Below are 25,000 nucleotides of genomic sequence, written 5' to 3' on the forward strand. Positions count from 1 at the left end.
CACGGTCCCTAGTAGATCGCTACATAATGCCATGGCTCTGGCCCTCGACACCGCAAGCACAGCCCTTAGAGTAAACAAGGAGGCTGCGTTGAGTGTGTGTGTGTGTGTGTGTGTGTGTGTGTGTGTGTGTGTTGTTGGGGGGGGGGGCATGTTCAGTTTCATGGAGAGCAGATGGGAGTATATATGGGGGCACTTGACTTGGAAAGCCATGACCGAGGCATGACACTACATCGTCTCAAGGGCTCCAAGCTCCATGTGTGTCGCTGCCGCTGGAGAGAAGCAAAGCTTTCCGGAAAGAACTCTGGGACGACCTGTATATTGTTGTGAGGGCCATCTGTTTGTGCTTAAAGGAAGGGAAGGGGGGGGTGGGTGGCGGTGGTGGTGGTGGTAGTGGGTGACCATCATGACATCATAACTGCCACTATAAAGCTGCCAGCCCGAGGGACCATGCGGAGGGCAGGGAGGGAGGGAGGGAGGGGGAAAAAAGCGGCAAGGTGAAAGTTCACGAGAGACTGCCGGGCGGGCGTGGCGTAGCTGAAAACCAGTGTGGGTCTGTCCTTGCCTAACAGGAGCAAGGGCCCGGGAGAGGCTGCATCACCCCCGCTGCGCGGTGGTCTGTGCGGTCAGGACGACTCACTCGAGCTTTCCATGGGCTTTCGGAACATTCCAATATGTTGGGTGGTGGGGGGGAAGGGGATATTTTTAGAAAGCCCTAATATGGGCCGCATACCACAGACTCTCAAATTATCCTATCCAGCTTAGCCCTCAGTTTAAACCTTCCTTTTTAATTCCAGTAATTACAGGCTCCAATTTATACGGAGCCTTGCACACAAAGGGCCTGTTTAATGCAAACCAGTTTGATTTGGGTGAAGTGTCCCAAGGATCTCCCACATCTTAAGGCCTGTTTATGCTGACTTGATGATTTATTTTCTCCCCAAAAAGAGGTTAAAAATGCTGCGCCTCGCATCAGATTTCCTCCTTGGGAGGAATAAATGAACACCATTTTCCCTCTCTCTCTCTCTCTCTCTCTCTCTCTCTCTCTCTCTCTCTCTCTCTCCCTCTCGTTTAGCTTCTTGCTGCTTACCAATCTGCCACATCATACTCGTAGGCCACCGTGGGGTTTTTGTCTGTCAGTTTTGCCGCCAGGACCATAAATCCGGGGGGTGTCAGCGCATCCGTGTCGTCGGCGAAGTCGGGAGCCCAAAGACAGCGATGCGGCCTCGGCACCATGTACTTATCATCCACCAATCACACCAGGAGGCCATAAAAAGGGAGCAATAACTCTTGTCAAGTTGAGAACATCTTAGTTAGTCAGTGACACTCTCGCTCTGAAGGGCTCCAAAAGCCGCTCCTGATGTTGCAGTGCGGCAGCGGGGTGAAGGTTCGGGTCATGCTTGGACATCCACTCGCGTGCTCCCTCTCCAGCGTCCTCCTGGGATCCCCAGGGCCCTGTGAGCACTGAGCAGCCATCTTAAGCAGCTTAAGTCTTAAAAAATGATCGCGCTAGGATGTGTTGAACATTTTTAAGCCTCCGTCGACTGCTCGGTATTAAACGTGACACAAAGAGCTGTCTCTCTTCCATTTCCCCCCGCCTGGCATGACAGCCCACCAAGCTCACCGAGCGTTTTTAAACCCTCACACACTGCACTATCAGAGGACGTGGCGGCGCTAGCGTTCGCACCTGTGCGGTGCTTCTGGGTTTGTGAGAGCATGTTCTGGAGCTCTGCTAGCTCAGTGTTAGCCATGCCCAGTGAGAGTGAGAGCTGCCCAGGACGAAGTGAGGCCCCATCAGTGCCTTGCTGCCTCCCGGCCTCCAGATCCTCGCCTCGTACAGATTGTGTTACATATTTGAATCATTGTGGTATTTGTAAATACCCCAGCGACGTGTCTGGGCATGTGCAGAGGAGGCCCTGCCAGTTCAACTCTCTGACAGCCTCCCCAGCTCCCTGACTGTGCGTGTTAGCTCAAGAGGCCCCCTTCTCGACCATCAGAGTGGACTTACTCAGGAGCACTCTCTCTCTCTCTCTTTCTCGCTCTCTCTTGCCGATCCCTACGGCCAACTCCACCCCCACCCCACCCCCACCACCTTTTCCCCATCCAGCTTTAATGGGCAACATGGGAGAGCGGTCACACCTTTCCCTTTAATGGAGTGTTGAAAAACGATTTTGCTCCGTTACCGTTATGTTCTGCCGGCGTAAAGGCCTTGCGGACAGGAAGCATTGCCGTAAAAACATCAGCAGGGCGGAGGAACCATTCATAAAACCAGCAACTCTCAATCCCTGACAGGGGGAGAAAGACAGGCTGCTGGACATGGCGTCCATTTTAGCAGCACTTCCCTAATGTAATTAAAAATACAATAATGACGGCCTGTTTCCCAGCCTGCCCTTTAACGTGATGTTTACCGAGCCGAGTTGCTCTGCAAAGGAGGTGGGCCAAAAGAAGGGGATGAAGAAGAAAAAAAAGAAAAAAAGAGGGATGGGAGGGGGGGGGGGGGGGTAAGGAGCAGGGCTCTTGTAAATGTTCCTTAAATAAAACTCGATAACATATAATGTTTGTTTTTGCTCATTTACTTTCCAAGAGTCTAACACTTGAAAATGGAGTGGAGTCATTGTGTAAATAATGGTCCAGTCTGTGCAAAGAGAGAAGAGGGTGCATGGATATGTAGTGAGAGAGAGAAAGAGATAGAGAGAGAGAGAGAGAGAGAGAGAGAGAGAGAGAGAGAGAGAGAGAGAGAGAGAGAGAGAGAGAGAGAGAGAGAGATACGACATGAGGAAAAAAGAATGAAGGAGAGAGAGTGAGGGAGAGTGAATGTCCCAGTGTGCAGCTATGCCAGTTTGGGTTAAACACAGCGCTAGCGAGGCCTCCGACACACAGGATAGTTGCCTAAGTGGAATCAGGCCGGCACGATTTATGGCCATTTGTTGGGAGAGTGTTCATCCATTGGCTATTATGGAATGATTAGGGGAGAAGGTGAAGCTCCAAGTCCAGCGAAAATCAATACGACTGTCAAGAGCGATTCTGCCCGCGCCGCTCAGAGGAGTATTAGCACCAAACCCTCTGTCTCTTCACACTCCTTTATCCTTCCGCCAGCCGGACGCTCCCGCCTTTAGCCCCCGCTCACCCCTTCTCATCCCATCTCAACCCCTTCACATGTCATGCCAGCTTCTCCCTGGGCTACATGTGTGTGTGTGTGTGTGTGTGTGTGTGTGTGTGTGTGTGTGTGTGTGTGTGTGTTACAGGGTTATGCAATAAAGCCATCATTCAGGGCTGAAGGTGGAGCATATGGATGAGAAGGGAATCTGAAATGAGTGTGTGTGTGTGTGTGTGTGTGTGTGTGTGTGTGTGTGTGTGTGTGTGTGTGTGTGTGTGTGTGTGAGTGTGTGTGTGTGTGTGTGTGTGTGTGTGTGTGTGTGTGTGTGTGTGTGTCTGTGTGTGGCGTCGGTTTGTGTGTGCTTGTGTGTGCATCAGCGGATGTTTGGTATGCAGACATTACAGGAAATGTTTTGCTATATGTCAATATGCTGCATGGATATACATAGCTTGTGCTATTTTAAATCTAGAGTGCTTCTTTGAAAAAGAGCTGTGTGTTTTTAAAAAGAAAAATGAATGCTAACGAAGGAGGAGGAGGAGGAGGAGGAGGAGGAGGAGGAGAGGGTTAGTGATAGGCTGCAGTGTGTGTGATTTGTGTGCTGTTTTAGGACGTGATGACTGGTTGTTTGGCTGGCGCATAATGGAGCGCTGTCTGGGCCACTCCATTCAAGTGTGCACTTCCACGTGTGAGACAGCACTGTGCAGATGCCCAGGACAGAGAGTCGAGGAGAGCAAGGAGAACAGGAAGACTTTAAAGTGTGTGAAAGGTAGAGTGGAGGAAGCAGAGGAGAGATTCAGGAAGGTGGGGAAAGTAGAGGCTGAGAAGTCCGATGGAAAGATAGAAGTGGAAGATAGAGAGAGAACGAAGGAGAGAGTGGAACCACTGGAGGAGGAGAGGTGGAGGTAGAGGTTGAGTAACAGAAGCATGTATGCTGGTTCTGGAGAGCCCCTTACCTTGTAGAGCTTCAGGCTGGCCTCGTGGCGCGAGTTGACCGTGTGCATGCGCAGCTTCTCCAGGCTGTTGGTGTAGTAGTCGCAGGCGTTGCACTTGAGGTGCACGGGGTTGCCGATGGCGACGCACTTGAGGCGCCACTCGTTGCCCTTGCCGCCCTCCTTGATGTGGGCCACCAGCTGGTACTTCTGCACGTGCTTGTCGGTCTTGCAGTGCAGCTGGAAGTTGGCCTTGAGCTGCGTGGTGTAGTGGCAGAGCTTGCACTGGTGCGAGTCGCCCAGCACGGCGCGCCACTCCTCCTCGGGCAGGCTGCGCTCGGCGCTCATGTGCAGGCCCAGCACGTCCAGGTTGTCGGTGGTGAAGCGGTTGCACACGGCGCACTGGAAGAGCTTGAGCGACGGGTCGCTGGTCTGCGACAGGCTCTCGCCCAGCGTCATCAGCTCCTCGGACACCAGCTGACCGCTGCCCAGGCGCATGTCCATCGGGAGGTCTCCGCCTACTACGCCCACACACACACACACACACACACACACACACACACCAATTGAAAAAAGTCCACACACACACACACAAAACATGATATGCATTAGTTTTTTATGTCATTCTGTTTCCCATCTCCATGTAATGTAATGTTTCAGTTACCACTGCCAGTACAGACGTATTATTAATGCACTGTGCCTGTATGTTATTTGATGTTTTTGGATGGCCAGAGTTCTTGGTAGAGTTTAGTCTCAAAGGGCTCTCGTCTGTAGTCTGAAAACACTCGGGGAATGCTCAAAGGTGTATGGTTAACCTTTTAACAAAGAGCGCTGTTTGTCTGCGCCGTCAAACTGGATTTGCTTTCCAGCACCAACAGCCCTCCGTGTATAATGTGCATGTGTGTATTTATGTTCCTAATTTGATTAAATCAAGATTATCCTTCCCTCCTTTCGAGTGGAGGGAGAGCATGGACACTCTTGCGGGGAGCGGAGCCTTGTCGGGCCAGGGGTATGGATTTACACGTACGCACTGTTTGGACTGCCGCACTTTCACAGCCCGCCACTAAATCAACTCCAGAGGCCGTGAGCTCCACAGAGAAAGAAAGTTATTCTATCATTACAGGAGAACTAAAGGGGTCCCGAGCACACATTACTGTAAATCAAATCCAGCGCCCTCGCTCATGGAATTGTAACACTCTCTCGCACGCACGAAAAAACGAACGAACTTCACCTCTGTGTTTGGATTTCTGTGCCGCTTTCACTCAAGATCGTCGTTAAATCGATATGGACCCTCTCACACACCACTCCTCACCACCCCGCACCCCACCTCACACCACCTCACACCACCTCACCTCCAGATTAATCCTGGTCTGTGTCGCTCACACGTCTGAGAGTGGTGGAGGGAGATGACAATGGAAAAAAGGGCAAAGGAAAGCAAACGCCGAATGATCCGATGACAGAGTGGTGTGTAGTGTGTGCCGTCAGAGAGGAGAGAGGGGTGGGGAAGGAGAGGAGTGGAGAGAAAAGAAGAGAGGGGGAAAGAGGAAAAGAGAGAGAAGAGAAAAAAAGGCAGCAGGAGAAGCCTGGGAGTTTTTGCCTTTGCTCACTGATCTTTAATCTATCACTGCCCAGACTGCGCACCAGCTGACCCTGCCTGGCTTCACACTAAATTAATTCCAGCAGCTCCCCTTTATTTATTGCTGCAGTATGCAGCCTGCACTCGGACTTTTCTCCATTACCTGAGTCTTCATAGCGAGGAGAGGGAGACCTCTGAGAAGCCCCCTGAAATCAGTCACAGATCTACCTCCAACACCCACTCCCAACCCCTCTTTCTCTCTCTCTCTCTCTCTCTCTCTCCCTCGCTCTCTCTCTCTCGCTCCCTCACTCTCTCTCTTTCTCTCCCCTCTTCCTTATCTACCATCTCTCTCTCTGCTCATTTTCTGTCTCCGTCTCCTATATGAGGCTCTCACGCTCTCCTTCTCTGTGGGCTTATTGACTAGCACAGCTGTTTGCCTTCTCCGTAATCTATATGGTTGAGTGCAGATGTTTTTGCGTCAGGGTCTATACTCTTAACATGCCTTAAGTACATATGGGCCGTATAATAATATATCTATTGTAGGATGTTTTTTTGTCTCTCTCAATGCTGAAGCGAATGGGGTGCTATCTGAAAAAGAGTCTCTGTTTATAGCAGAAGAGGCATGTAGAAATTCAATATTTCATTATATATTATGTAAGACCTGCTTCCTTTAAAGGTCTTTACAGCTTTCTAAGCATTACCCAAAATGGTGCATCAGAATAGTATAAAGCTTCTCTCTCTCGCTCTCTTTCTTTCTCTCTGTTTCTGTTCCAGTGAGGATTACAATAAGAGTGAGATCATGAATTGATCACCTCATCCTCTCTACCCCCCCCCCTCTCTCTCCCCTCTCTCTCTCTTTTAACACAGAGCAGGTTCAACAGTAAAAGAGAAGCACTGAGGAGAAACACACTGTTTGTCCAGCATCTGTGTGTGTGTGACCTCAGTGTCTGACAGAGATTTCCTGTATGTGCGTGTCAAGTGTTTGTGTGTGTGTGTGACACCACAGCCGTTTGGGAGTTCAGACTAATGCCCCGTCATTGGCTCCCTGTAACATGCTTATTAAACATTCCCTCACAGGAAAATGAACCAGATGGCAAGAACAGGATAAAGAAAAAAAAAGTGAATTAGTCACGGCAATCAAATCTTGTTCACGTCTTTGAACTGGCGACAGTCAGAAACAAGTCTGTGCAAAACTGTGGGGTTGTAGCTGGCACAGCAAACCGTCAGCCACGCTGCTGAATTACCCCCAGCCTGGCTTTTTCCACCCGTCTTATTTTTGAACAAGATAAAATTTATAGCCGCAATTACAAACTTCGCCTGTTCCTACAGAGAGAGAGAGAGAGAGAAAGAAAGAGAGAGAGAGAGAGAGAGAGAGAGAGAGAGAGAGAGAGAGAGAGAGAGAGAGGGAAAAAAGGAGGGAACTCCGGTCACGGAGTTCGACTGCAGTTTGTGGATAATGACATGAAAACACTGATGTGCCTTTGGGAGCCTGTAGGACAGGAGCGTGCGGATCTACCCAACCCCCCACCCCCTCAGACAGGGCCTGCTCGCCACTCGCCGCTCTCTGCCTGCTCACACAGGCTTTTGTGAGCGTTGGGGGGAAAACAAAGGTATCAGAATAGGGGGAATTTCCCCAGTCAAGGTGACCCAGATAGAGTGACACACAGTGGACGCGTAAACTAAACTATGGCTCGAGTGTTGCGGAGGAATGTGCCTCTGAGTGTATCTGTTCACGGATCTAAGCATTTGTGCACGCTTGTGTGTGTGTGTGAGTGTGTGTGTGAGAGAGAGAGAGTGAGTGTGTGTGTGTGTGAGAGAGAAAGAGAGCATGTGGTGTGTAGGAGTCAAGGGCAGGCAGAGAAATAGTATCCACTCCATGCACACTTGAATGCAGTAAAGCCCTCTTCTCATCAATCTAATGTATGTGCTCCCATTTAACGGCCCTCTTTTAAAAGAGTCAACCTGCGCACACACACTTACACAACAGCCCTGACTTGGCCAGCTTTGTGTAGTGAAGTGTGCTTTCTGCCGCGCTGAGTTAGGATGACATGACAGCCTTTCAGGAACGCTACACTCTTTCTCTCTCTTTCTTCTCTTTTTCTGTCCGTGCGGAAGATCGATTTAGCTAGTCGAACAAAAACAGTTGGGTGGGGGGGGGGGGGTAGGACGCAGATGCATTGTAAAACAAGGGCTCTAGCATTCAGGCTAAAGTGTGTGAAAAGGCAATGTGGGGAACAGGATCAAGGCTGTAACTCAAGTCAGTTGTTTGAAACTCTAATGCCCATTTCTGAGTTTCCCTTTGTCCTCCAGCTCTTCTCCTCCTCCATGTAGTTTGTTCTTCGCCAAACTCTCACACTATCACTGGTGACAGAGGAAACCACAGCAGTGGTCGTGGAGGGAGTATCTTAAGGTGAAGTGCAAACATAAAAGAGCCGGGAGAGGAAAGTGGATGGGAGGGAGAGAGGGTCATGCAGTTCCCCCTCAGAGATTTGTAGAGGATGCCTATGTTTTTTAGCTTTCTTTTGTGCCAGCTGCATGAGAAAGTAACGGAAAGGTCTCACTTATTTGTTACACTATTTGAACTGAATATAGTTGGAGCAAAGATTTTTAAAATGAGTGTTGTTTGGTTTCCAAGCCAGGCCCATCCATCAGTGTACTTTGACTAGCTCTAACACTGTGGTTTCTGTTTAAAAATAAACAGCTGGCAGCCGCGTAAGCTATCCCACCCACGTGAACTTGCAGTGAACTGCAACCCAACTTTCTCTTTGATAACCCACATGCAGTGTGTGCAGAGCCAAAAGGCAGCGGTTGGGAAAACCTGCCTTCACTTAACTGACCTAGCGCTGGGGCCAGGGCGGCCATGTTGGGGTCCAGGTGGAAGCCTCCGAGCAAGAACTGGGCGTCCGCCCCGGTGGGGTCCATAGTGAGGCCCGGCGGCAGGCTCATGTTCTGGGCCAGGTAGTACTTGTAGAGCTCGGCCTCGGAGGGCGAGGCCATGGTGCCCAGGCCCAGGCGGCCGTGCTGCATCTGCGTGACGTTCTGCTGCAGCAGCATCATGTTGTGCATGTGCTTCTCGCTGGTCATGTGGATGCGCAGGTTGCGCGCCACGTTGGTCTCGTAGTCGCACACCTCGCAGCGCCACGTGGGCTTGCTCTTGGGCTTGGTGGGCGAGGGCGTGCTGCAGGGCCCCGCCATGTGGGCGGCCGAGGGCGCCGGGTGGTGGTGGTGCTGGTGCTGCACGGCGTGGTGCGGGCTGGCCTGCGCCACCGACGGCACCTGCACCACCCCTCCGCCGGGGGTGTGGGCGAACACCTGGTCGCCGGAGGTGTTGATGGAGCCGCCGTTCTGCAGCGACTGCATGTTGTTGAGGTGCTTGTCCGACTGCATGTGGATGCTCAGGTTGCCCTTGGTGGTGGTGGAGTAGTTGCACACCTCGCAGCGGAAGGGCTTGTAGCCGCAGGTGTAGCTCTCGCCACGGGCCAGGCGCGGGTGGCTCTGCCCGCTGGTGCAGAAGGAGCAGTTGCCGCCCGAGTCCGGGTGCTTCTCCTTCATGTGGGCCTCCAGCGTCTGCTGGTACTTGTAGTGCCAGTTGCACTTGGGACACTTGAGGGTCTTGCAGGAGTTGCGCGAGTGCATCATGGTCATGTGGCCGCCCAGGGAGCGCGAGGAGCCCAGGACCGTGTCGCACTTGGGGCACTCCACCCCGCTCCCTCCGTTGCCGCCGCCGCCGCCGCCGCCGTGGTTCTGCGAGCACTCGCCGAGGCCCAGCAAGTCGTGCGGGTGCATGTGGCCGTGGGCGTGGGCGGAGGCGTGCAGGTGGTGGTGGTGGTGGTGCAGGTGGTGGTGGTGCAGGAGGCCGCCGCCGTTGCCCTCTTCCTCCCCGTCGGCCGGGCATTCATTTGGTTCTGGAGCTGTGGCACTATCTCGATTGGCACTTTCGTCCGCCGCGCTGCCAGAGGCGGCCGCTGCTGCCGCGCTGGACGCCAGAGGCGAGGAGGTGCCCGTGGTGGAGCACGCGGCGCCGTCCTCCTCGCTCCCTCTGCCGGCGGAAGTGGCCGACATCGCCGCGGGGCCGGACGACGACCCCTGGCAGTTAAAGCTCAGAGGGAGCTCCGAGACTCTCCCCTCACCGTCGGTGGCCGAGCCGTCCTCGGACGGCCTGCCGGAGGAAGAGGAGGCCGGGGCTTTGCTGCTGACCGTGGGGCTGGACGCAGTGGGGCAGGTGGGAGGCTGGAAAGCGCTACTAGGCATTAATAAAGGAGATTTGGAAATGCTTTGGTTTGAGACAGCCGGTTCCCCCACCTGTCCACCACTGCCACTGCCGTCGCTGCTGCTACCACCACCGACACAGGCCCTCGAAGTGCCGTCGTTGTCCACCTCGTCTTTCTCTAGTAACAGTTCGTCCTCTTCTGACCCCACCTCCTCGCCTGGGAGGTGAGCCTTGCCCGCGCGGACCTCCCCTTCCCCGTCTTCCCCTCCGTAAGTCCCCTCTTTCCCAGCAGGCCCCTCTGTTCTCCCCCCCTGCATCTTGGGCAGGGTAATGGAGTCTTTGGCAGGGCCTGGGGTCGAGGTGAGGGAAGGGGTTTTGGGGCGTCCGAGCATCCCCATGCCGAGGAGGGCTTGCTGCTGCTGGAGACTCGACTCGGAGTCTTTACCGAGGTGGACCTCACTCCCCCCGCTGCCGCCGCCGCCGCTGGACTCCAGGTGGACGCCGCTGAACGTGCCGTAGAAGCTCTGGCCGGAGTTCATGGGCACCAGGGAGGGCGGCGCTGGCGAGTTCTTGTTTTTTGGTTCCAGGAAGCTGATGAGGGGCTCTTTGTCCTTGCCGATGCCCTGGATGATGGCCGAGGCGTGTTTGTGGCCGAGGATCCGACGTTCGTCCTCGCTCAGAGTCATGCGATGATCGTGGACGGCGTGGGTGGCAAAGGAGCGTGCGTAGCCGAAGGACAGCTTGCACAGGAAACACATGAGGATGGGCTTCCCCTTACCGTAGAGGGCCAGCCCGTCAAATTTGGAGAAATCCACGTTGTTTGGTACATCTTTGGATACGCAGGACTTCTTGGCAGACCCGTCGCTGTTTAGGTAATCCTTGTTGCTTTTGTGCCGCACATCGAAGACGCGGAAACTGTGCAGGACAGGACTGAGTCCTGCCAGGGTTGAGGTATTGGGGTAACCTTGGTCAGAGCCGAACCACTTTCCGAACGACGAGGCTATGTGGAACGTGTTGATGATCTGGGGGTACACCGAGGACGAGGTCCCGGCCGGCTCGCCCGGATTCCCCGCGCTGGGGAGAGAGTTTGTGGGAAGCAGGCCGGGCGGCATGCCCCCGTCGCTTTGGATCAGCTGGCTGAGACTCTCCACGATGTAGGCGGAGCCGTCGGGCTGGTAGACGATCTCTCCGGCCAGGTTCTCCACATCGCTGCTCTCCTCCTCCTCGTCCTCCTCTCCTTCCTCGCTGCCGCTCTCCGCCGCGCCCCTCCGTCGGCTGGGCTGCTGGCGCATGAGCGTGGGCATGCCGCCTCCGCCGGGCGCGATGCTCATCCCGGGGAAGGGCTGCAGGCTTGGGAAACAGCTGTCGATCTCCATCTCATCCAAGTCTTCCAAATCCTCGTCGTCCTCTTCGCAACTCCCTCCCTCCTGCTCGTCCTCCTCGAGCCTCTCTCTCCGTGCGTGCAGCTGCTGCTGGCCGGACGTGGAGCTGTCGTTGGCGGCCTGGCTTGTGGTCAGTGTCTGCTGCTGCTGCTCTCTCACACCTTCTCGAGGTGTGCTGGGGGTCGGGTGCAGGTTGGGGTAGGGAGCGGACAGAGACAGGGGCTCCAGGGAAGGGGTCTGGCTGCTGGGGGGCACCTGGGAGGAGCTAGACAGATCGTTCCAGGGTTGGGTGGGGTGCTGTTGTGGGTGCTGTTGTGGGTGCTGTTGTTGTTGTTGTTGTTGTTGTTGGGAGGTGGTGGAGGAACCGAGCCCATCGTCTGTCCCAGAAACCACGGGAGACTCACAGCTTTCCATGCTGATGCCTACATGAGGCGTTCATCGCATCCAGGCCTGCACATCAACACAGAGAGAGAGAGAGAGAGAAACAGGGTTAGCAACCTGGAGGACAAAACACGCTGAGTATATGACATTTCTGCCACACAAAGTAAAAGACGCTATGTGAGCTTTCACATTAGTCTTGTCGCTATTTCATCACGTATGGAGAGAGATTAAAAGCATTGGAGCGACTGAGCTGTGAGTAGTGCCGGAGTGGGAGAGAGCACATTTGATGCACAGCACACTGGGATGGGAGACAAAAGCATGAGATCTAATGCAGGAAATGACAGAGTGCTCATTAGGTTAGATTAGGTACTTAAACACAAAACCCCAGACTAGCACTAATAAGCCATCTAAGAGGCCTCTTCCTGTCACATCAGCAAGTTACCATCTTTCATCTTCACCTTCCCCAAACAACACCCCCCATCTTACATGTTCCAAATCATATATATCCTCTAATTAATCTTCAGTCAGGGAGACCAAGAAGAGACATAATGGGTGAAAAAGATTCGCAGCGAGTTAATTAGACACCCAGAGAAGTACTCCAGCGAGTGGCAGAGGACATATACAGTACAGTGCGTACTCAAACTTCATGAGATGACTGGGAGTGTGCGCGTGTGTGTGCGTGTGTGTGTGTGTGTGTGTGTGTGTGCGTGTGTGTGTGTGTGTGTGTGTGTGTGTGTGTGTGCATTAAAATGGTGAGAGTGCTCTCAGAACATCACCCATTCAAAAGCCCACACAGAACACAGCTGGGGTAAATGACCTTGTCCAATACCCTTGCGTTGACGGAACACATTTCTCTAGTAATTATTTGTGTGCCTGGGTATATACAAAACATAAAAGCTAGGGGTTGGGGTGAGGGTGTGGGGGGTAGGTGAGGAACTATGAGGAGGGGGGTAAAAAAAGGTCATAAATCTGCAACCCAAAATACACCAGCTGGGCTGGGACTGGAAATGCAGCTGTGTTTAGCTCTGACATCCAATAAGCTCCACGCTCAGCCTGGTTTCAAACACAGCAGCAGCGCTCCGGCTCTGAAATAATAAATGGGAGCTGGACTGTTCCGGGGGCCGGTCATCGCTGCTCCCAGCACCAGAGAGAGCCGACGCAGGCCGCAATTTAGAGCAGTGCGGAGATCAAATGATAGCGGGGAGATACTGCTGAGCTAATAATTTTATTAAAGGGATGCAGGCGGCATTGATTAAAGGGGGCGACCGGGCTGAAACCAATAACTCTGGCTTGCCCTTTCACCTTGCTATGCTGAATATTACATGAGCAAAGTTTCCCGGCAGCGCGCTAACCGCTGTGTCTTGCCTGATTAGCACATTCTCTGTCTCCAACTTGATTTATTTACTTATTTACTTAGGGATGCAAATTTCAGTGGCCATCAGACACAGTGTCTCTTCCTCCCTCCCTCCACCCCCCCACCACATCCCCCCTTCACTATTCCAGCCCTGCAACATATTAATGGCAGAGGGCTCGACTGGGGAGATTGATAATGTCTGTCTCCCTCTTCATGAATGTCTGATGAAAATTTAAGTCCCCGCCCCCATGGCTTGCCTGCGTCCCCATCAACCTCAGTGACCGGAGCTGCATTCAAACAATGCTCTTACCCCCCCCCCTTTTCTACATATTTACATACATTTACATCTTTGCCGTTTGCAATCTCACCATTTTATGTTTATTCCATGGAAGCAAGAGAGAGTGTATTTCCTCTCTACACCAATGTTAACAATAAATCCATTAAACATATTAAATGTCTCGCTTTAATTATAATGGAAGAGTACAATTATTTAAATGGTCTGTTATATGTGATTGTCTATAAAGTTGCCCACAATAAAATGCTCTGAATATATTTTATGGCTACCCCCCCCCCCCCCTGCTACATGCAGAGCAGGTGACAGCCATTTTGTGTCAGTTGCCCTGCTTTGTTTTGACTGTACACAAACACGAGCCTGAGAGTGGAACAGTAGGCCGAGTGGAGTGGAGTCTGCCTTGCTTTCAAGAATAAAAAGTGAAGGATAAACACAAGCGTAGCCCTGAGTCTCTAATCAGCTCAATCTGTTCCACCGTCTAGCTTCCACCGCCTCGCTCTGCCCAGCTTGAAATCTCCAAGTCCGCATTAAAGCAGTCTATGCCGCTCAGTCTTTAACAACTCCCCACCGACACGTCCATACGGTTCAATCGCCTCTGCACCCACCTGCCATAATGAATGTTTTTGCTAAACACGCAGTTAAGCAATCAGGACGGCCCCAACATTGTCACGGAGGAGCCGGCCGTGTGTCCACTGCTTACAGAAAACAGGATTGCCCTTTCAAATCTAGATGGACTAATTGAATAAAGCGCTGTGGTCACTGATGTGCAATAGGATTGTCTGGAGTCTCGGAGTCGCAGATGGGGGAGCCTGATATAATACTGTTTGGCGGTTGATGGTCTGCCTGCCTGCAAAGTGACACCTGTTTAAAGCAGGAAAAAAGGGCTTGAATCTCTCTGGGGCACTCACGGGACCGGACACAGACACAGAGACGCAGACCGGGCCAGAGGGGTGTATGTGTGTGTGTGTGTGTGTGTGTGTGTGTGTGTGTGTGTGTGTGTGTATGTGTAATATGTGAGTGTATGTGTGGCATTACGTGCACACACAGTATTTTATGCAGTCACTGTACTAATGGGCAGGAGATCAAGAGCATGAATGGCGAGTAGTGGTGATACCAGGGCATGCCTGCCTGGCCACTGCTTTGTGCATCATGAGGAGGGGAGGGCTACTGTGCAAATCAGGGCCACTCTTGGTTGGCGGAGCTGAACACGCTATTGTTTACGCTTCATACCATCGCCTGGCTGGATGTGTGGTGGAGGAGGAGGAGGAGGTGGAGGAGGAGGAGGAAGAGGAGGAATGCTGGGACGAAGAATAACAAGTAGTGTGGAGGAGGTCCTGCACTAAAACCAGTCATCAAAATAAGAATCACGGGTCAGATGGGTTTTCAGAAGGACAAAAATGGATTCCTCTCTCATTCTAGCCTAAATCAGAACAGAAAAACAGAAAGGGGTACAACTGAATGTGAATGTGAAACTAGGGCAGTTTCAAATCTGTTTTTCCTGTGAGTTCATGGCATGGCCTGTATTTCCAGTGAGCTTTCAAAGAAAGCTGTGCTTCCACTTGGCATGAGCCAAGCTTGGACCAGATACTGGTTTGACAAACTTTTATAGTCTTCCTTAAACACACACAATGCTCACTACTGTCGTCTCCAAAATACATTAGTGGAATCGAAAAACATACTAGTTCCTACTCGACGAGCCCTCATCTTTGATAAAAGCAGATAAGGTTTTGCCTATTAAAAAAGAGCCCTGTTCCTAATGAACCCTGTCAGGGCGAGTGGGTCTGGTTGTCATTTGGAAGGGATGGAAAATGAGATAAGTTTTTATTTATGGGGCCTTTCATTAGGTGGGATTTAGCGGCCGAGCGAGAGGGGGAATTAAAGGCTAAGGACCCATCTGATTATAAGCATGCACAATCACCTGCCTGGAGCTCGGCCCTCCTGAGGCCCTCCGAGGCCCCCCGGCTCTCCCGCCGTCTCCGGGGGAATTAACTCTCCCGGCCGGCCCCAGCTGAGAGCTCCCACAGGGCGTGGCCCTGACCCCAACAACCCCCCTCCCAACCACACACACACACACACACAAATTAATAATAATAATAATACTCCCATTTTTTTTTTTTGGGGGGGGGGGGGTGAGGGGAGAGTGTGGGGGTTGGAGGAGAGCTTTCCTGGAGGGGATCCCCCTTTTCTCTCCTCTAGTGGCTGGGCTTTGGAAGCGGCTTGGGTGGGGGTTGGAGTGAGGGTTATGAGGAGGGGAAAACAGGAGTGGCTCTCAGCACCACCTCCCACTGGTCTGAGGCTGAACTGCCTGCCGCTCACCAGCGCTGAGGGGTAGGGTGGGGTGGGGGAGTAGCCAGCCATCACACACCCGGCCACCGCAGGGTTAGGGCGCTTATTGAAAAATCAATGGCGTAAATGCTAAGCAAGTTACAGGAAGATGTGGGAAGGAAGGGTTCCTATTGATAAAGCAGGGAGGGCCTTTGATGTTGCACAGGGGACGTGTTCATTGATGGAGCGAGCATTGTACTCCTCGGGCTGAGCGAGGAGACTTCACCTCCACAGCTTGGCCCAATTAATCACACACACACACACACACACACACTGACACAAATATGTATGTATGGAGACGGCTCTTCCCTTTTACCTTAAGTCCGGTTTAATGCCCGACAAGGCCCTCTACTTGCACTAATCCCTGGTTCTCTGATGCTAATGTGTCATGTGTTGCGGGCCTTCACATTGCTGTAATGAGCCCGGCTCATCCAGCCTGCGCCTAGCCCTTCCTCCCATCTCCCAACAGGACCACCCGCTGTCTCCGGCCAGCCAGCCCTGTCATGTGCTACTGCTGAGTGGCCGCAAATACGCCATCTAATGACCGCTGACTTGCAGATGCCTTTCGCTCATATGAGGTAAAAAAAGATGAAGAAAGAGATAAAATATCAAATGAAATAAAACATTTGAAGGTCTCTGTGGTGAGCAAACTAATGAAACCAGGGCTTTTGTGATGCCAGGTGATGTCGATAACGCCTTCATAATTCAACACAAAGGCACAGTCATTCCACTATGTCTCACAGGGTGGTAAGAGAGAGAGAGAGAGAGAGAGAGAGAGAGCGAGAGAGAGAGAGAGAGAGAGAGAGAGAGAGAGAAGGGGAAAAAGGAATAAAACACCTCCCGAAGTTGGCTTTATGATAGACTGAGGAAACGTAAAAACTCACGCTCTCTCTGCCCTCCAGTTCTCAAGCCCCCCCCCCCCCCCCCCCTCTCTAAGTGTTTAATGCAGACACAGGGACGTTCTCCACTGCCGTTCCGACTTCAGGAGGCAGAGAGTCACCTCAGGTCGATGGCACTCGGGCTGTAAACACGGCTTCCCGTAAAATCAATGATCTTCAGCTCCAGCTATCAGTCTGCCGCACCGAAATAGAAGCGGCAGTGACGAGACTGAGGCCGAGGAGAATGGAGAGTGGGAAAGCACAGTGTGTGTGTGTGTGTGTGTGTGTGTGTGTGTGTGTGTGTGTGTGTGTGTTTGGAGGGGGGGATCAGTGTAGCGAGGCCAGGAGTACATTAGGGAAGAGATAGCACAGCCATCCCAGACATGCGGCTGCTGTCACCTCACTGCCACTGCACCTCCAGCTCTCTACAGCCCTCTTATGATAAGGCAAGCACTTGACTACAATTCCCACAATCCCCCTGGTCCCTGTCAGACTTCAGAGATTTCCTGTTGTTGGAGTACAGACTGTATTTCTCACAAGAGGACTTTTAGTTTGAGTTTATCTACATGTAACTCTATGAACTGCTTAGTAGTCATAACATGTAGCTACTCCTAGGTGACCACATATCTGAGAGGGCATCTGAAGCTTATTTTTTGCTGCCTTGGAAAACACAGACTAATTGATTTGAGGTATCAATAGCTCCCCCCCACACTGCTCTCGGATCAGAGATAGAATCTTGATCACGATTGTTGCTCTTGGGCAATATCAGAGGATCTGTACATCTAATCAATGCTGGAAAACAAAAGACAATGTATTTTCTCTCATACAAGCCAGAAGCCCACCCCACACTCACACACACACACACACACACACCGCACACACATCCACACACAAAGTGATGAATGTTTCATGGCCAATCAGGATTCAGGCTGGTTCGGAACAGAGGACTGCGTAGAGTCGACAGAGTGTCTTCTCACTTTTGGAGAGTGCAATGGAAGCTGCGGCCGGGTGTAATTAGAAGTAGTTAATTAGCTGTGGGTTAATTACTCGGTTCTGGGAGGAAAGCTGGCAAAAAAAGGCAAAGCAGGCTGGCACGGCGCGCTGTGCTGAGCTGCGCTGGCGGGGTGGCGAGGCACGGTGGAAGCGGCGAGCACGCAGCAGGAAGCACCAAGTCTCCTGCCAATTAGCAGCCAGCATGGGGGGTGGGGGGGGGCGCCGTGCCGGCATGGCAGACTGGGAGTACAAATGAGCAGCGCCGCCGCGCATCAGCTCAGTCAAACCGCACCGCCGAGGAGAACAGTGGGGAGACACACACACACACACACACACACACACACACATGCACACTCACACAGAGACATGCACAAAACGCACACACAAGCACACAAACCACTCTTAATACATTCTGATTAAAAATGCATACTGTTAGACATTCACTTCTCACTGTTGTTTTTGTTAAGCAATTCCATTTGCCCAAAGCCACTTTTCCTTTTAACATATTGCACACTAAAAAATAGTCTTTTTTCCCCTGCCAATGTGACCTTGGTGTTGAGAATCTTTTACGCATGCAGATATATCTGCACAGAATGAGGTTAAAATGAAATAAAGAAAAGAGTCTATCTTTAAAAAAAAAATAAAAGTTCGTTGTAGTTATGGGCGCCGCAAGCAATCTTTTCTCTTTCGTTTTTCATTAGGCCCTACTGGAAACGCATACAGGCTGAATCCTCAGCACCGTCCCCAGTGGTTCGTTTAGATAAAGCTTTGTGTTCAGTAAATGCATAAATTATCCCAGGGATAAAGGTATTGATGTATAATCAAAGATGGGCCATCCTGCTTGTACCACTGCGGAAAAAACTCCACTCACCCCCAGGCACAGAGTGTGCACAGCGTGCGCCAGAACACAGCAGGGATAAGGCAGGCCAGAGAGAGTGTGCCACGCATCTTGGTGTGTGTGTGTGTGTGTGTGTGTGTGTGTGTGTGTGTCTCTCGAGTTAGTGTGTGTTTGTGCGTTTAAGGGTGTTTATCTGTGTGTCTACAGAGATGCCCAGCACTCTCCGATCTACTTACAGCTAGAAGCCCAGAGTCTCTAAGACACTCAGGTGAGACGTGCTCTTATTTCCTATTTTTGCCATGAGTGCAATATGGACGTCCCGGGGACTCTAACCAATCAATTCACATGCAGAAAGGGCCCTATCGAGGAACTCTCCTCTCTCCTCTCCTCAGTCCTTAACAATCATACCACTCAGTGGGACTCCTGGGGACAATGGAAGACATTTCTTGTCCTTTTTTGTGACAAAATACCCCTCGTTAATGACAAGCTAAAGGCACTGTCATCTTGCAACCTCGAGTTTCTCTGTTTTTATCTCACGCCACTGAACAGACAGACAGGCAGACAGACAGACAGGCAGGCAGGCAGATAGGAAGGCAGGCAGATCGGCAGACAGGCCTCGCTCTCCTATGAAAGGTCAGTGGAAGTGCAGGTGTCAGTGGAAGCCGACACAGGCCCAAGGGCTTTCATTTTCATTAATTATCAAATCGCCTCTATATATAGCACAGGGAAACAGGCTCTGTGCTCTCTCTCTCTCTCTCTCACCCTCTCGCTCGCTCGCTCTCGGGACAAGATGGAAGTGAAATCTGCTAACTATAGGGCTTTTTCAAGCCCAGCTGCCATTTTGGTGGCTGTGTTTGCGGCAAACAACAGGATGAGGCTGGAACAGGGATGAGGAGGGTGAGCCGGGTCGTACCAGGAGACCAGGGGTGTGCGCTTCTCACAGCGGACAATCCATTAGCCTGCCACTGTGTACAGAGGAATAGCTGAGTGAGGTGTGAGATAAAGAGTGGAGTGGTGTGGTGGTCTTTGTGTGTGTGTGTGTGTGTGTGTGTGTGTGCATTTGGGTATTAGTGGAGCTCTTGGTAACACAAATATATGCACACATGTGCGCAAAAGTATATACACATGCACCCACACAAACACACACACACACACTCTCTCTCTCTCTCTCTTTCTCACCAATTCCTTTCCTCTCTAATAAACTCTCTCCCCCTGCCACCCATCCGCCTCCCTCTCCAGCAGTGCCTGCAGTTAAGGCAAGCCGACCGCAAACACGGTTGTTAAGATGATCAATACCCTTGAAATATTAAACCTTAAGAAGCCGCATTATTGATTGGTAGCCCGATGATAAAACTGTTTATTATCATAATCGCCAGGCTTCTATGTAAACGTTCCAGAGTGAGGCTGCTTCACAGATAGTGACAGTGGGTAAACCTGACCCCTGCATCTTCAAAAAACACACATTGCTTACCCCCCCCCCCTTCCACACACCAAAAAAAACAAGCTATCGACTTTACATGCTCAGCAACTAGGAACATCATTACTTCTCCCTTATTCGCCTGTAACCAGCACGCCTAGCGTTAGCGGCTACTGCTAGTGTGAATCCAATCCAGTCACTGGAGTCATGTGTTGACAGAAGCAGGGCTAGCGGTGTGTGTGTGTGTGTGTGTGTGTGTGCATGCAGGGAGGTTAGAGCGGTGCTGTGACAGATTGCTGACGTGGTGCCGAGCAGGGGGAGTGGACAGTGGGCAGCAGGCGTCTGTGGCCCTGGGACTTGGGGCCGCCCGCCCCCGCAGCAGACAGGGATCAGGGGCTGACAGTGGTGCCGAAGTGCGGCCACGGCCACAGCAGTGGCGCTGGGGAAACCTGCCTTTAATCCTGACCCTTTTCAAAGTAATCTGGAAAACAAATACCTCAGTAATGACCCGTCCTGCACCTGGTAAAACAAGAGCGCTCTCGCCCTCGCACTCTCCGCCACCTGGAATTAGCCACATGCCCGGGGAAGAGCATTCTTTAAAGGGCCAGGCTCCTATTCCCGCTGGTCCCCGGAGGCACGGACTCACACAAATGTGCATGTGGACACCGCACACACACACACACACACACACACACACTCACACACACACACACACACACACACACACACACACACACACACGTAAACACAATAAGGGCACCATGTGGGGACTTGTTGGCTGGGAGGAGGGCTGACTGCTGGGTGGGGCTTCAAGTAACACTACATCATTCAAAGTCATGACTGAACAGAAATACACACACACACACACATACACACACACACACACACACACACACACACACACAAAAGGGTGACACTGTCCCTCTAAGGATGGCACCCAGTCAGAGCTTTGTGAGCTGTGAGCAGACGCGTCAGCGTCCAAGTGGGAGGCGTCCGGTATTTCAGCAGGGGGCATCAGGAGGGGGTGGTAATGCCCACAGCGGGCACAGCCAGCCGGCCCTGCTGCTTTGTGAGGTGTTTAAAGTGGACGGGGTGATAAGATCCCCTCCGGATGGCATGTGAGCGGGCGGGGGGTGATGGTGTGAGGAGGAAACCTGAGCGGGGACGGTGACAGCTGCCCCGGGATGAGACGCCAGACCTGCACAGCGCTCTGATGTAATGTGTAGAGAATGAGCTGCTGCCACCAGACTACCACACCACACCACACCAGACTACTGCTGCTGTGACCTACTGCTGCTACTGCTACTACTGCTACTACTGCTACTACTACCACTACTACCACTACTATTACTACTACTACTACCACTATTACTACTACTACTGCTTTGACCTACTGCTGCTACTACTACCACTATTACTACTACTACTACTACTACTACTACTACTACTACCACTATTACTACTACTACTACTACTACTACTACTACCACTATTACTACCACTACTACTACTACTACTACTACTACTACTACTACTACTACTACCACCACTATTACTACCACTACTACTACTGCTACTACTACCACTACTACTTCTACTACTATGATTACTACTACTACGCACAGACATACACTCAGAGTAAGTGAGCAAGAGGGAGAAAGACACAGAATTAGTGTTGAATTAGATGGCATCCCAGTGAAACCATTTTGTGGAAAATATTTCTTTTGCAGCACGAAGGAAGAGGAAAGAAAAAAGGTGGAAAAAAGCAGAGCCTGAAAGCCAATGGGTGACCCATTCTCTAATTCTAGAGCGGGATATCCTGGATAAATAATTAGAGGGTTCCTTTGAAGACCCTTCTGCTCGGGCTCAGACTCCCTCCCTCCCTCCCTCCCTCCCACACACTGAACATTTGCTAAAGTCATTAATGACAAAGATTTGGACAGAAAAAGCGAAAATCTTTTGGGTACACAAATACTTCTTTTATGGGCCCTGGCCGAATTCCTCTCTGCTAAGCTGAGGCTCTTATCCTGGGAACGGCCAGCACTCACTTCAGACAATAAACCTCAGGGGAGAGAGAGAGCAGCTCTCTGACCATTCCACCCCCACCCCCCTCAACCCCCCCTTTTCAGGAATTATGGAGCGTTAATAAAGTAAAAGGAATAATGTGTCTTGTACGTATAAATAGCCAAGACGTAAATCCAATGAGCACTGCGTGTGTGCTGAACTTTCGAGACAGTTTACAGGAAACAAAGAGGGAGACACTCTAAACATAACTATGTTTTCATCATCACTTTTTTTTCATTTCTCTCCACTCTCCTCTACTTTATTGAGAGGCCACTCTTTTTAGAGAAGAGGAAAATATAGTCCAAAAGTTAGTGACAGTGGCAGCAGGAATTAGAGGGACTCCTGCTGATGCCACTAGCTCTTAATGTCTGGGCTATTCTGGTACAACAGTAAAGCACAGCTCCATTAGATCCCCATGCTCACACTTACTGACAGCCTATTTTTACTAGCACACGGCTAGGCTGCTAAGTAGACTTGTGCTTTTTTGGAGTCTTCCTTTTTTAGAATGGCTGAGGTTTTTATAGGTGAAAAGATCAGAATCATCATCACCACCGCCGCCATCATCTTCATCATCAACCTCGCTTGTGTACTTTTTTAAAGAGGGGAGTCTGTAAACAACAGCAGATCTGACAGCTGTGGTGGCGTTGTTGGTCACATCCGTTCCCTATCCTAAATGATGTGTTTCAGAGACAGGACCGAAAGTTTCTGCCCACCCCACACGCACCCCCTCGAGATTCCGCCTCCGCCATGAACACGCACACAATGGAAGTTCACAAAGGGGCATGCACAGACAGGCCTCGTGGCAGCTCACAAAAACAAGCCATGTTCAGCTGACATACACTCCACCACAACTCCACTGGGAGAGAGAGGGTAGAGGGTACACACACACACACACACACACACACACACACACACACACACACACGCACACAGTACCCTACCTCTAGGCAGACGGTGCCATCCACCACTCCTGTGGGTTTCCCCATGGTGGTTTACATAGAGATACATAAATCATATCAAATCACACTCATCTGTTTTTTTCCCTTCCTTTTTTTAACAAGTAACCTTCCCTGCCGTTTTCTAAGGAGAAATGCCAAGGCAAATTCAGGCTCGGAGCGCCTGGTGGTAGGGCTGGTGAAGGGGGGTGGGGGGGGGGGTGGGTGGGGTAGGCTGACGCGCATTCCTTCAGAGCGCCGCGCCGCAATGAGGAACTGTCAACAGAGGAAGAGGAAAGAAAAACACAAAGAGAAAACAAGTTGTAAAGTGTGTAACAGGGTGGCCCGCAGGGCACCGCTGAAAGACGCCCGAGCCGCCTGGCTGCGGAGAGAGAGAAAGAGTGTGCGCGTGTGTATGCGCCAACATCAAACGCCGTCTCCGCGCCGAACGCTCAGAGCGAGACGCGACACACCTTACCGAGGGAAAGAGAAAGAAAAAAACAACGCTGAAAAAGAGGGGGGAAAAAGAAACAAAACAAAACCTGAAGTCAAAAACAGCACCGGGGGAGGAGGGCAAAAATAATTGATTTCTGACTGGAGTGTCATAAGCGAGACTAAGAGGCCTGTGCACTGGTACATCCAGAGGCTCATCCACATCCACCGCACACTTCCCCCACAATCTCCTCTCCAAACACACTGAGTGGAGGCCTCTCTCAGCCAGGGGCATCGTAAGAGTCCAGGGGAGAGGGATGGCCTCTGTCCACCAGGACCCCACTGGGACCAAAGGAGAGAGGGCGGGGGGGGTGTTGATGCCGGAGGAGGGCAATGGGAGTCCTGGAGAGTGTAGGCCACGCCACACCGCTGAGAGAGAGCAGAGTAGCATCAAAGCTCCTAACATGTCAGCATGGCCATTACAATCCTGCCATTGTGAGGGCTGCCAGAGGCTACATGTCCTACACTACAACTCACACCACATCAGCTGGAAATGGGAGGGAGAGAGGGAGAGAGAGAGAGAAAGGGAGAGAGAAAGGGAGAGAGAAAGAGAGAGAAAGAGAGAGAGAGAGTAAGAGGAATGGCCTGATGTAAGAAGCATGGCGATTGTTTGTGAGTTTCTCTTCCTGTTCGGCAGTCGGGGCGTTGAGGATGACAGGCCACTGGGCAGTGCAGGCCGCTTTGAGAAAGTACAGCCTGCGCTCGGCACACACAGACGCCCTTGTTCCTCTCGCCCACTGCCCTGCTTCAAACAGGCAGCTAGCAAGCTATTCCCTCTCTCCCTCCGTCTCTCTCCCTCTCTCTTTCTCTCCCTCCTTCCATCCATCACTGCCTATTTCCCTCTCTGTCTTTCTCACCACATCTCTCGCTCTCTCTCCCTCTTAAACTCCCACCCTGTCTCCATCCATCTATGCCTTCCTTTTATACTTCCCTTCTCTCTCTCCCTTATCCTAGTCCCTCTTCCTCTCCTTCTTTCTTCCTTTATAATCCGTCCTCACCCCCCCCCCCCCCCCCCCCCCGCGGCCTGCGTTGGTCTCTCCTTCTGTTCCTCAGACTGGGCCGTGCTGTGGCGGCTCTCTGCAGTCCCGGCCCCAACACCTGTTGGAGATAAATCAGGCCCACTGAGCTGGATTGGGGAAGTGAGGCATTAAGCATGACACGGGCTGTCAGAGTTCAGCTCGCGCCGACCGCAACATCTCGTTGAACCGCCGCAGAGCAGGGCCCTGAGCCCCAGACCCCTCCAAGCCAGCCAAAGCAGAACCCCCCCAGAACACCCCCCCGACTCGGCCCGGGTGGGCAGGGTTACGGCTACGGACCGACTCGCTCTCATCTGCCGACGCCGGCGCTCAGCGCCAAACGACCGGCGACGTGCCGCACACATCTGGCTCCCAGCTGGGCCGGCATGGAGGAGAGCCCAGAGAGAGAGAGAGAGAAAGAGAGGGGGGGAGGCAGAGAGATAACATACAGTATATCTAGAGAGAGACTTTCTTTGTGAATGGTCATACCAATAGTTTGATTCATGTTTTTGAATTTGAAAACGTGAAATTTGACAGAGAGAACTGACGGAGAGAGCTGGGGATTGGAAAGGAGAGAGAGAGAGAGAGAGAGAGAGAGAGAGAGAAAGAGAGAGAGAGAGACTGAGCAGGAGAGGAGAGAGAGAGGAGACTAAACAGCCCACGTTGGCCTCCATTTGGGCTCATCCCTGTCTTAGTGCAGACTCATCCCTCACGACCGCCTCGCCCTCACATACTCCCTGTGCTGCTCAATGGGAGAGTGAGTGTGTGTGTGTGTGTGTGTGTGTGTGTGTGTGTGTGTGTGTGTGTGTTGAGAAAGGGTAGGGGGT

At 51.9% G+C, this 25,000-nt stretch overlaps 1 protein-coding gene across 7 annotated transcripts in view; it reads right to left on the reverse strand.

Annotated features, from left to right (window-relative positions):
* Nucleotides 1–25,000, reverse strand: part of zfhx3b (zinc finger homeobox 3b) — a 169,449-nt gene that overhangs the window by 97,070 nt on the left and 47,379 nt on the right. For 6 of the 7 annotated variants that reach the window (XM_076287866.1, XM_076287865.1, XM_076287864.1 and 3 more), the window contains exons 2-3: nucleotides 8,434–11,638; nucleotides 4,045–4,541 (exon numbers count right to left, since the gene is read on the reverse strand). In XM_076287866.1, the coding sequence (XP_076143981.1) occupies nucleotides 4,045–4,541; nucleotides 8,434–11,602 (3,666 nt within the window). In that variant the 5' untranslated portion in view covers nucleotides 11,603–11,638. The remainder of the gene's footprint in view (nucleotides 1–4,044; nucleotides 4,542–8,433; nucleotides 11,639–25,000) is intronic. The other variant, XM_076287863.1, reaches the window with a different exon arrangement.

Source organism: Alosa pseudoharengus, unplaced genomic scaffold (assembly GCF_046254945.1).
Source record: "Alosa pseudoharengus isolate Yale_2024_CS ecotype anadromous, Long Island Sound unplaced genomic scaffold, YU_APseudo_1.1 YU_APseudo_1.1_scf_16, whole genome shotgun sequence".
Classification (NCBI taxonomy): Eukaryota; Metazoa; Chordata; class Actinopteri; order Clupeiformes; family Clupeidae; genus Alosa; species Alosa pseudoharengus.